Source organism: Chanos chanos, chromosome 5 (genome assembly GCF_902362185.1).
Source record: "Chanos chanos chromosome 5, fChaCha1.1, whole genome shotgun sequence".
NCBI classification, from domain to species: Eukaryota; Metazoa; Chordata; class Actinopteri; order Gonorynchiformes; family Chanidae; genus Chanos; species Chanos chanos.
In genome coordinates, this window is record NC_044499.1 from 25,773,673 (window position 1) to 25,786,902 (window position 13,230).

At 40.2% G+C, this 13,230-nt stretch overlaps 1 protein-coding gene and 1 pseudogene across 1 annotated transcript in view; one reads left to right on the top strand and one right to left on the bottom strand.

Annotated features, from left to right (window-relative positions):
- The window catches only part of LOC115812343 (uncharacterized), a 95,297-nt pseudogene extending 84,840 nt beyond the window's left edge, over nt 1–10,457 (top strand).
- A 484-nt stretch (nt 10,458–10,941) lies between these two features.
- adgrl2b.1 (adhesion G protein-coupled receptor L2b, tandem duplicate 1) overlaps nt 10,942–13,230 on the bottom strand; it is a 76,060-nt gene continuing 73,771 nt past the window's right edge. The window contains exon 24 of the mRNA XM_030774827.1: nt 10,942–11,840. Coding sequence (XP_030630687.1) covers nt 10,942–11,840 — 899 coding nt within the window. The remainder of the gene's footprint in view (nt 11,841–13,230) is intronic.

Consider the following 13,230-nt stretch of genomic DNA (forward strand, 5'->3'; position numbering starts at 1 on the left):
TATCACTCTCTTTTTCACAACATAAAGCTTTTGAAAGAAACACCTAGTTAACGATGTTGTGTATGAACTCCTCAGACTTAGAGGTTATTTACAGTCTTTGCAGTGACGGGTTGAAAAAAATCAGGGAATGTGACACTGAGCATGTGTGTATAGATGAATATGTGTTTTTTGAAGGTATGTTATTTTGTGTGTGTGTGAGTGTGCTGGTGAAAGTGAGCGTGTGACGGTAGTGGGACTATTTTTATTTTAACAGTTCGGGCGCCAGGTGAAATCCACCACCACTCAGACAGTTAAAAATAAAAATATTATAATAATAAATGTTACTGATGCCGGCCTAAGCTACAGTGAACCAAACACAACAGGCACAGTTATTCAGTTATTTATTTATTTGTCTAAAGAAAGTAAATCCTGACCGCAAGCTTCCAAAGATGCGTTGTATTTTCGTAGTCGGTGCGCAGTAACCAAAGTCTCTTGGGGTTAGGAAGTTGGGGAAGCGTGGACAAAACAACGAAAACCAACAAAACAAAACAAAAAAAGAAAGAAGAAGAAAGAAAAAAGTCCGTTTGAGCCCCTGCTTCCAAAAGAAACAATTTCCAAACAATTATGTTCAAAATTATACACGTGACATTACGACAATCCGACTTTTGAAGTTGCTGTAACAGAATAACCTTAAACACAATTTCCAATACATCAACAATAAGAGGGCAACCCGGGCGCCATAGGAAAATAACAATAAAATAAAACAAAACTGAAATAAATGGAGAACAGAAGAGCTATCCCAAGGTTAAAAAAAACCCTTTCGCAAGGGAAAAAAAACCCAAGCCGTAGCCCAAGGTTACGGCTTCTAAAGAGCGGTCAGTATGGAACCGGAAAAAAAAGAAAAATCACAATAAAGTCTTAAGCAGGAACTGAACTACCGGTTGAACTTGTAGGGTTCAAAAGGTTCAGAATAGAGAAAAAGAAAACCTCGCTCTCTCTCCGATACTCAAAAGAAAACCCCAAGCGCGTCCGGACAGCGCAGACACCTCAAGGTGTCCTAAAAGCGCACAAGTGCGACACACCAGGCAGAGGAAGTGGAGGAGAGACCGCAATGTTACCTGGGCCAGGTATTTATAGACACGGATCATGACCCGTATGCAAACGCCATGTTTTTAAAAAGAATATTTTATTATAAGGGGACATGGCTCTTATCGCCACAAGCGTGTTCATGGTCTGAAGAATCACTTTGCTGAACTTTGAAAGTATCTGGCTCTGAAGACTTTTGCAGTGAAATTGTGATCCTTTGGGAGTCAGGGTCATGACCAAAACTAAAAAAGATGGTTTTTATGCCTGACATTATTTGCTCACTAGTTAGCATGGCTAACTGTGTAAATAATCTAATCTAAGTGAAGTCAGGGAACTCAGGTTAATTGTTAGCATTATGACATCCAGCAGCCGCAGCCACAACCACAACTTACCACAACATGTTTTCCCAATTCAAGCATCTGTCTTTAATAATAAATTTTATTTACAACTGACTGTTATCAGAAAAAAAAACCTTACAGGATACTCATTGCAGTATGTAAAAAATATTACTGAATCTTATTCTTAATTTAAAGATGGGGGAGACTACACATTCTATTTGTGCTCTTTTCTCACAGTGAGACCAGATTAAGAAAGATACCTCAGTAGCTAATATGGAGGCCAACTTGTTCTGTTTCACACAGACACAGACGGAGGATCAAGTGTCATCACCCCATAAGCTGATAATGCGTCTGCACTGTACCATTGCTGTGACAGGACTGTCTCACAGAGGCAATAATAGCATATGTAGTCACAGCAAGAGTGGTATTATTCATGCTGGAGCCTGCTGAAGCTAATGTATGATAGGACTTCCAGCTATTGTCACTACTGAGGTCATAGGAACAGCTGTTGTCTCAATTGTGTTAACAAAGGTATCTGTGTTTACTTTCAGTGTGGGTAAATATAATAATTATACACGGTCAGGCAAACCGACCTTAAATTTTGTTGTTCACAAAATGAGACTTCTGTGTTTGGCCGATTTTATTGACTAATTGGATTTGTTTTTGTTACTAATAAGACAGAACACAATTGGTATATAAAGGTAATGTAACAAAGGTTGGTGTCAGCACCATAGGCAAACATTATTTTTTAGCATAGCCCCATTTATATTTGTGTGCTCTGACATCCTTGATTGACTGACACATTGACTTCACTCCTGTTAGTCAATGCAGATGAATGGAAATAGTCAAAATGTGTGTATGTTTTCACTGGAAGAATCAACAGAGATTCCATGGCTGAGTCAGAGTGACTGAGTTACATTAATACAAAGATCACAGTGTTTGATGAGAGTCACTGGATCAATAGAGCATATAATACACACCATCTGTGTGATTGTAGTAAATCTGTATGATGTGCTATGTGACCTTTTTCCACTTCTCTAGCATTTCTGTAGTGTTTACAAACCACACATGAGCCTTGTGGAGTATCACTGTTAGTAATGAAGTCACATTACCATGGAGAACAAGTCAGATGCTAGCTTTTGTTCCCTTTAAATAAACTGTCATTTCAGCTTTTATTTTGTCTTTGCCTTATGTTTTGTGTCAGACTAAATGCCATTTGTTTTGTGTTGGGCTTAATGCCTTTTATCTCAGACATTCATTAATTCTTATTGAGTAGAACATTCTTCTTAACAGTGTGGCTGCAACTTCAGTAGGATTTGTATGAAGTCAGAGGTAAAATGGATAGTTGTATCCTGGATGCTGATTGGTCAATGCAGCATCCCAGCCATTTGTATAATGACACTATAGAATGGCATGTATTGGATTTGTTTTGGTTTTCTATTGTTTTCTCCCCAGTTTGTCCATGTTCAGAGTCTCACCACAGCATGACCCAGTGACCTGTGTGTCAGGGTGAACACTTACACGTGTGCCCTCTGACACATGCCAAGTCAGCCACCATCTCTCTTCATCTGTCAAGGTACAACTGTTTCCATATATATATATATATATATATATATATATAGCTGGTTTAAAAATGCGTAAAGTTGAATTTTTTCAGGTCTGTCTCTGTCTTTTGGGGGGTGTGGTCATGGACAAATAAAGAGAGAGTGTGGCAAGGATGGCCATATGTGTGTGGGCACTGCTCTGGAAATGACAACCAATCAGGATGAACAGAGTAAATTTATGATGAAAACATACAGCAGCTCAAACACTACACGTTCAGTTGTCTCATTGGTCAGGACAATGACAGAATATCAAGGTTGATTTGATGTCTATTAAAAAAATGTTTATGAAGTCTTAAACATTTCTGTGGATCACTGAAGATGACCATGACTGTGTGAGTAGTTCTTGTCTGAATAACTAAGGCTACATAAGCACCATGCTCTAGAAACTGCCCTGATGACTAACCAAGGACAGTGAGCTCATATCGTTGTTATTAGGGTGGTGAAACACTGCTAGCAAACTAGCTTCCTGACCCTGTTACATTTGGAACACTAACATCTGGCTTTGTGTCAGACAACACTGAATAAATGATATGAGAAATTTGACACAGCAGTCAAAAAAAAAAAAAAAAAAAAAAAAAAAAGATTATATAAATAATTAATTCATGTGGCATGGACTGTTATGCTATGTTTTTTGTTTCAAATTGTAAGGTTCAGCAGTAACTAATCATGTCACAAACATGAACCTGATAGCACAGCAGCCTAAAAAGTCCTGGCCACTGACAGCTGTGCATATATTACCTCACGTCAGTGTGAACGGAGAGCACAGATATTCCAGAAATATAACTTCAGATCAGTGTGAACGGAGAGGATCGCTATTCCAGAAATATAACTTCAGTGTGAACGGAGAGGATAGTTATTCCAGAAATATAACTTCAGATCAGTGTGAACAGAGAGGATAACCATTCCAGAAATATAACTTCAGATCAGTGTGAACGGAGAGGATAACCATTCCAGAAATATAACTTCAGATCAGTGTGAACGGAGAGGATAGCTATTCCAGAAATATAACTTCAGATCAGTGTGAACGGAGAGGATAGTTATTCCAGAAATAAAACTTCAGGTCAGTGTGAATGGAGAGGATAGCTATTCCAGAAATATAACTTCAGGTCAGTATGAATGGAGACGATAGCTATTCCAGAAGTATAGCTTTAAGCTGACTTGGAGTAAAAAAAATTTAAGAGACTTTGCAGTATTTGGCCTGTGAGATTGTAGCTTTCTCCTGAGATAAAGAGGTAATGGGCTAAATATATTAAATGGCAAGAGTTAACTGTAAACTGTTAAATTTAAACTTTCTTCTCCCATCAGCAGGGCAACAGGACCCAGTGGACACAGCCAGACCCCAGAGTAGCTATCCAAATCCGTTTAGCTATCCAAATCCGTTAAGTAAGACAACAACAACAACAGCAAGATCAACAACGATAATAATAATCACATTACTTCACACACACACACACACACACACACACACACACACACACACACACACACACACACACACACACACATCACCCTGAGACCTGGTTTCATACCATTAAAAAAGTCCCATGACACTCCCTATAACCAGTGAACAACAGGACAGTTATTTACACACACACACACACACACACACACACACATACGGTCTGATGGTGATAATGTATCATTTTGTCAGAGGGGCTCCCGTCGTGTTTCAGACCTCCTGCTCCAGTGATCACCCTTTGTCCAGCTGTGTCCAGAGTTTATTTATTTCATCCTACCTTTATTTAACTGGGCAGTCCAACTGGGACCAATGTCTTATTCTCACCCATGATTCAGTGGCCCAGATATTGGGATGGAGATCTCTTTACAGCTTAGTCTGTACACCTGGCCAAAGAGCCATTGGATATTTAATGACCTCAGTGCATTGAACTCACAGAAAGCTCTCTTGGCAGAGCTAGATCTCCCTCCATGGCCTGATGCACTGAATTCAATTTTATTCTGAGAGAAAAGTATCTGTCCTTAAGGGTTCACTTTCAATAATAAAATCAGCAATGATGAGGTTGTTTGTCACAGCTTCAACGGCACTGTAAAAATACAATACCACATGAATGAAAACATCAGTTACAAAGGCACAAACACATACTCTCATCTCAGATTTCTCACTAAGGACAAAATGAGCATGGTTCTATCATTGTTAAAATACTAATTTGGGTTACAGTGACAAACAAATAGATAGAAACAAATAGATACCTATGTTATATACCTACATGCACCGATGCCGGTACATGAGAACACAGAAATTTACACACGCTCTCCCTGGCCCAAAACCAAAGGAAGAGGTAAAATGTCCTTTTTTAAGAATACTATAGATAATCCCTGTTTCCTTAATAACACATGTATGCGTATTCTCTTCAAAGGAAAGACACATACACACACACCAATGAAAAATGGAGAGGAATGTGGGTCTGATGTTGTGCACCGGGCCCTGAGGTAACATTAGACTGCTCCTGGTCTGCATGTGCTGCCGTAATGCAATTATGCAGTTTCCGCATCTGCACAAGTCTGGTATTCCTTAACAAAACATTTTGCCAAGGACAGACACTTCTCTTTTTAGAGAACATCATTCCTCATCACTCATTAAAAATAAATAAAATAAAATAAGTAAAACAGATGCTGGTTCAGAAGCATAATGGTGTTTGAAAACACTGTACGGTTCTAAACTTCAGTATGTTTGGGTTTCTGGATTATTCTCCCAGTGGTATTTTCTCATTCCTGCAGTATTTTACCACACACATCATCATGTGATTTTGGGGGACCAGAACTTTTCTATTTGTCCATCAAAAAAAAAAAATCCTTTCAAAGCACACTGACACACTTTGAAAAATACTCACCATTTTCTTTGATGTACTCACCAAGTCAGTAGATATAAATAAATAAAAAGTCACTGATTAAAATAAGCCAAGATTATATGCATGTTTCACTTGAGGAAAAAAAAGTTTTCATTTTCATTCAGTTGCCATTAAAATTATATGCTTTCACTGCACTCCAAGAAATGAGCCATCCTTTTTTTCCTGACAAATGACATAAACATCCACTGCATTTTCTATCTCAGGAGGGTCACTCACATACACTGGTGACATTTTCTACATTGATTTTGACTCAAAAGGCTTCACACTGTCATGTTCTTAGTGTGCATTTCCTTATTTAAATCAATAAATCCTTTGATGGACATGAGTAATATCCAAGGGGTAGAGAATTCATGAGAGATCTTAGGCAATATTTTTCTATCTCTGTGATTGGAATGCAAGCACTGAATCTCACGTTTGATGTCGTTTGAAGATAGACGTGAAGGAAAAAAAAATCACTGCCAAGCACACCAACATCAAGATCTGAGGGAAATGAAAGCATCTAATTTGAAGCAGCCCTCCGAGGGTTAATTTGGTGGGGGTGGGGGTTGGGGTAGGAGTTTGCTAACATCTCCTGCATAGTGATGCTATTGACAGTCACTGGGCTATCGGCTTCTCCCGGCAAATTGAAAATTGATGGATGAGGGAACTTGTCCCATAAACTAACCTGCTGATGTGGTGTGAAGTCTTAGCTTCTGATATCAATACATTTATGAAGTTTTCTTACAGTGTTGGGACAAAATCATGTATAATGTTTTGGCAAATACTTCATGCATTGTCACAAAGTCTATTACAAATGAATCGGGAATAGCAGGCCTGCGGGTTTAATGTAGTGACAGTAAATAATGTCTTATGTTACACTGACATTATTTACACTCTCTGCAGTTCAGGCTCACTATGAGTCTGAACTGTTCTGGAGTTTATACTTTTTAAAGGCTTTATAATACATTTTTCAAATTTTGTAAAGTCCTTAGAAACATTTCCTGAACTTGTTAATGATGTATGCTACAAACAAACAAAAAAACCCAACCAATCTCAGCTGCTGATGGAGTGAATTTTACAGGGCTTTTGTATCACTCATAAAAATGGCAAAACCATCTGATGCTTGATAAAGTGATGTATGGCATGTTTCTGCAGACACATACACATACACACACACTAATAGATGCTACTATCAATAAATTAACATATATTCCTTGTTTGTACTACGTATGCGACCACTCATGCAGTTATTGTCACAACACAGCCGTGTTGTCTGTGACCGGTAAGATTCTCTCTAATGACTGAGAGTGAAGTTTAGTTTCATGTCAAAAGTACAGCAGTGTCTGCAGCTTTATATGAAATGGAGTGAGATAATTAGATTCCTGAAAAGTTTTTTTTTTTTTTTTTTTTTCAAAAAACGTATTTGGACTTATCTGGAGTTATCTGATCTTCAGTCACTATATTAATGTGACATGATATAAAAAATGACAGCAATAAATATTCTTTGCAATTATTTGACAACAAAAATTAATGGAAAGGCACTATCCTGGGTCAGACAGAGTAAGTGAGTGAAGGCATCTTTTCAGTGGCTGTTTTTTCCCTCTCTTCAAACACATCAGGTTTGACTGTTTACTGCATTACCAATCAGGTCAAACAGTCAGTTCTGTTGTCCTTGCTGTTCCTGCTGTAGAGGGCATAAAATCCTTTCATCTAAGACAAGCACACTCCATTAAACTGTTCCTGTCAACAGACTCCTACTGCCATCAGTGTTGTAATCAGCACTCACATAAGATACGACTGTTATGATAATGTAAAATAGATAAGAACTATGGCATTGTCAGCAGTTTGCATCGAGCAGTTAATGTGTCTTATCATGTCTAAAGGTGATAATTACATGGGGACAGAATGGGACACACTGTTCGCCCAGCAACAATGAGCCAATATACATGCATAATACCACAGAAGCTTGCAAAAAGATAAGACTTTCAATAGGCCTTTGTCTCATATTCCAGCAGATCACTGACTGGCTAACGCAGCATAGCACCAAATATCTATGTCCTTTTTGTATGTGGCACTGTTTGCCAGTGTTTATCTACAAAGTTTTCACTCTGACGCCTGCACCAGGTAAACGGTAATCTCACCTTACCATGGGACCAGGATGTGACCAAAAGCTGGTGGGTGCTGTCAATTTTCCTCAGTTCATTTCCAAGCCCAGTGTGGTGTTGATGGGAAATCCTGTGGGGGAAGCTCCACTCCTCCAAAATGGGCCAAAAGGGGTGTGAAAGGGCCACTCTTCCATGCCTTTGTTTTATTAATGAAATGGACGACTGCTCCAGAAAACTCTTGTTTGAACTGAGATGATATGAAATGTTTAGGGAGCCAAACATATCTGACAAGAAAACGCACAATGAGCTTTTGGGAATCGTTTTTGTGAATCGTGTGTCTAGGCCTTACCCTTCAGACTGGTTTCCAAAGGTCAGGAAACAGGAGTTTATAAACATTGTCTTCATTCAGGATGTTGGAGGAGGTAACAAACTTCAAAAGATCGGAGATTAAATTAGGATTTATAGGGTTTGAATAAAATGAGAGCTGTTTATGAAAAAAAAAATATTTACATATGGCACATGCTTGTTAATACTGGTCATAATTAATAATAGTTAACTTGCCAAAATATCCAGAGAATAATCTTCAACAGGGCAGACTTCATATTGCATCGAACTTTAGTTTAAAACAATTTGTATGTGTATAGATGGTATGTATATGAGGTAACAAGGGAAAAAGTAAAGAACTGTAAAACAAATATTCTTGAAAAGGATTCCAGTCTCTCAGTTAGACAGTAACAGCGGGAAGGCTTAGACAGTGCTTTTCAGTCTAAAGATGACATTTCTCAGGTAAATACTGGACAACAAAGCTTTTCTCAGCCCAAGATAAAACCCCGTCAGTTTACTGTGAGTCACAAAGATACCCAGAGACTCTCCCTGTGATTGAGATGTATGCCACAGTCCCAAGGACATCTGTTCCCTCATACTGCACACATCTCTATGCACGTGGACACACTGCAGCCCGACTGGATGTCACTGGGACGTCAGGACCAAATATGAACCATCGGGACAAAAAAGCGATGGAGAGTGGCTGTTATGAAAGACATGTAATAAAATACCCCCCTATACTTGTTTATATCAGTGTATGTCTACAGGCAACACCTGTAATAGTTACATAAACTGGCAGACTTCCTGTTACCCAAACAGTCCGATTTTCCACTTCTCCTGGTTTCGGATCTGTTGGTGTGTCCTGTGGGCACAAACAAAAACCAACACGTCCCAGTCAGCCCACGGGGACCATCTGCTGTCTCCAGTTTAAGTGTCTGAGTGCACTGTTGGCGGAGTCTCTTCCTCTCTTCCTCAGCAAACCCTTCACCCAAAGACATCAGTCTTCAATTCAACTCTCCCTCCTGATTTGGACTTACCAAATACATTAACTCCAACACACTCATACCTAATGCTGTGCATTAAATATGCCTTATTCAAAACCTATAAATAATAACTGATGAAGAAGACGGCCTGTGATGTTGTATAATGCTTGTTGACCCACAGTAAACTTTGCTGATATTTCACTGAAAATAAGCACAGTATTCATGCATTTGCAAACAAGAAAAAAAATTCTCACATTTATTCAATATCAAACAAGAGTTGAATTTTACATCAGTGTCTGAGAATGGGCTCTTACAAAAGACTGAAATGAATATAAACATTTGATGATGCATTTTCTCTCTTCCTCTCTCTCTCTCTGTCTTTTTCTCTGTCTCTCTCTCATTCACACACACACACACACACACACACACACATACACACACACACACACACTTCAACCCTTCACGTTTGTGATTTTTATAACACTTCCAATAAATTATTTAGTGTCAAAGGCGGAGACATGTTGTAGAGACGTTGTGGTGATGTAGAGATATTTTGATTCTTGACAAATTTCTGTTTCTGTAAATCTTTATACAGTAAAATAAATTACATATTAATCCAATTCCCTCCAAATTTGTGCAAGGTGTAGCTTTTTTTAAAGTTGAAAATGAGTAAAAATTTCCACTGTACACATATGTTGGCAAAAAAAAAAACCCACACATTTTTTCTGGCAAAATCCATAAACGGATGAAAGCAAATACGCTGTTCACAAGTGAAAATGTGATGATGACTTAATGGGTTTCTTCTTCTTGTGTCTGAGGATTCTACAATGTGTAAAGTTTGGGAAGAATTGACACATTTCAGTACGAATGTACCGTCTCCTCCCTTATGATCTCTTTCACTGAAATGTCTCAGTTACAGTCACCATAATTATTATTAGCATCATTCTCATTTTCCCCCTCTTTTACACTTGTGGTACAGCAAAATATAACTTCTTTAGCTGTCATTCTTACAACAGTTACATGTGCAATAAGAGGAAATATAAGGCCTGAGACTGGAGTAGTGGTTCTTCATTTCTCTTTTTTTTCTCTCCCTCCTTTTTCAGCTCTCATGATATTTGTAGAGGAAACCCCTCGTGATAGAGCAGTGGAATGGGAGGCCATGGCCACCCAGGCCAGAATGCTCCCCGTGTGAAAGAGCACATCAGGAACTGCTTTAAGGTCTTACAAAATCAAAATAAAAACAAAACAAAATAAAATAAGACAAGAAAAAAGACAATAGCATTGGTGTGTTCTCTAAGACATCATACATGGCATGTCCCAGGTGAGCCTCATCGTCTGCCTTCTCACAGACACCACGCAACGTTTTCCCACCTCCAAAGACAACACGCAACCATAACATTTTCCCACCTCAAAGTTCAATACCAGAGCTGTTTTAAACACACAGAAGGCTTGTCCTTCAGAACAAACGGTGTGTGAAATTTTTTGTTTGTTTTGGCTCATCATGAGTCCAAGCGAAAAGAAAAAAAAAATCATTATTATGCCTCCCACGAGCTGTTTCTTTGCCACCTCAAAGAGAATGGATAGAGCGAAAAGGAGGAGGGGAATTTTTCAGGGAAGAGAGAGGGAGGAGGTGTTTTGTTGAGACAAGATGGGAAGGAGCTCTGACCCTTGTTTACTCAGAGGCTAGTGATGAGTTGCATTTGTCCATCTTTGTGAGGTTCTCCCTCGGCAGGACCACAGGCTTCGGGGACTCCTGTGCCGACGTAGCCCTCACTGCTGCCATGGCGACTGATGTGGTAGTAGGAGAGCGGGGTTGGGCCATCACCCAGGTCCGGCATGCTCTTATGGCACAGCTCCTCAGCCCCGCTGCGCGTGGAGGACGACGGCGACGGTTCGTCCTCTCCATGAGCTGGGTATGGAGAGTCTGACGACGAGTCTCTCAGGTTAGGCATGCTCGTATACAGAGAGTCCCTGTTACTGGGAGACTGTATGCAATTGTCTCCTGCCACCCTCTGTCCCTCCTCTTCCTCACCCTGCTCCTCCTCCTCCGCCTGCGGCCTGGCCAGTCTGTGTGGGCCACGCTGGGCGCTGTAGAGCAGTGAGTGAGTCCGCAGGGGCAGCAGAGGAGCGTCCAGAGCCTCCCGCCGCTGTTGATGCAGGAGCAGCTCCAACGCCGGGTGAATGGTGCTAGCTGGAGGCAGGGCGGAGTCCTCCACATCATCTGCCACGATAGCATCGTCCTCACTCGCACTGCTGCTTCCGCCCATGCCACCGTCAACACTGACACGAGTCTGGACCAGCGTCCTGTCCCGCCCACACTCATCCTCACGCTCCTTTTGGGCGTTGGTGTGGCCCCTGGGCACGCCACGGGGCCGCAGGTTATTGTGGACCATCTCTGAGATGATCATCTTCTCAAAGGCGGCCTCATCCAGGCCCAGGCCACACTCTGTGGGACAGCTCAGGGCAGGGTCCTCGTAGTCGTCAGGGCGAAGCAGGTAGCTGTTGTTGAGGTTACCATTGAGAGGGAGGGTGTCCATGGCACTGACATCCCGGCTGGTGGTTAGAGAGTGTTGGCCTACAGTCAGAGAAAACACAGTCAGCATTCAGTCCCAGCAGCACATTTCTCTTTAGCACAGTAACACACCAGTCTAACCACATTTATCCATGAGAACCGTTCAATACTGCTCAGGACACACTCACTGGTTTGGTCTTCAGTAATGGAAGGTCCAATCAAAAATCACTTAGTTTCTGCATGTTTCCTATATGATTTTTTAAAGGCTCCATTCACAAACCAATCCAATAAATCAGGATTTGCAGAACATAGTATTTTTTTCACTTTCTTTTAAATAATAAAAATAAATATATCCTGTTTGTCCTTTACAATATTAAAAACAGACAGATAAACATTAAACATTCACAAACATATGTTACTGCAAGTACACGCAAGGCTACCACAGAGCACAATGAGCAGATGTGTAAATAATAATAAAAATAATGCTAATAACAACAATAATCTTTAAAAATGATTAAAAAAAATAAAAAGAAACTCTGGCAAAAGGAAATGAAAGTGGATTTGAGTGGCTTAGAGACGTGTCGAGCCCACAGATGGCTAGTCGACAGCACAGACAGGTAGACAGACAGGTGGGCAGGCAGACAGACAGGCACGGTGTAATGAGTCACTTTGCCACCACTCACATTCATGTGTGTCTGCTCAGGCTAGCTGGCCTGATAGCTGCCGACGCGCCAAAGAAAAAGTCAAACACAACGCTTTTTTTATTAGCAAAATGACACAGGTGTGAAGTCACCAAAAAGAAAGAAACAAAGAAAAACTGGTGCCTGAATTCAGTCCATCCTCCTGTGGATCTGGCTGTGTTTCAGAAAGCAGTGAATAATTAGCCAAATCTGAGGACACTTATATGTTAGGGATGTTATTAAGGATGACAGTGATTGGTATTCAGTACAATAGTGAGACTCTATTGATTGCAGAGTTACAGGTACATAGGGATAATCAAATCAAATCAATGCACAAATTTTGAACAAATCTACTGAGTCATCTACATTTCTCTCAATGATATTTATTAATCTCCTTGATCTGAAGGGAGCAATTGACACAGCATTTGCAAGCAGAGTTTGCAAGCAGAGTGTAACAGAGTGTTGTCTTACTGGCATGATTGAACCAGAAAAACAGATCTGATGGATGGTTGAATTCAGGATGTGGCAAGTGTAAAGGTTTAGCAGCAAGCAACCACAGCCTCTAGTTTTCCAAACTATTGCCCATTTACGTTTGTGCAGGTAGCTAAATATTTCCAGTCTATGGTCTATAGGAGTTCAGGGAGCCTGATATAAAGTTTCTACACTGAGGTCCTCTCCAATGGTAGTGATTAACCAATAAATTCAAACAATTAAAATGAAAGCAAAAACAGCAGGTAAAGGCGAGAGAAAAGGAGAAAAAAAAGAGAGAATGG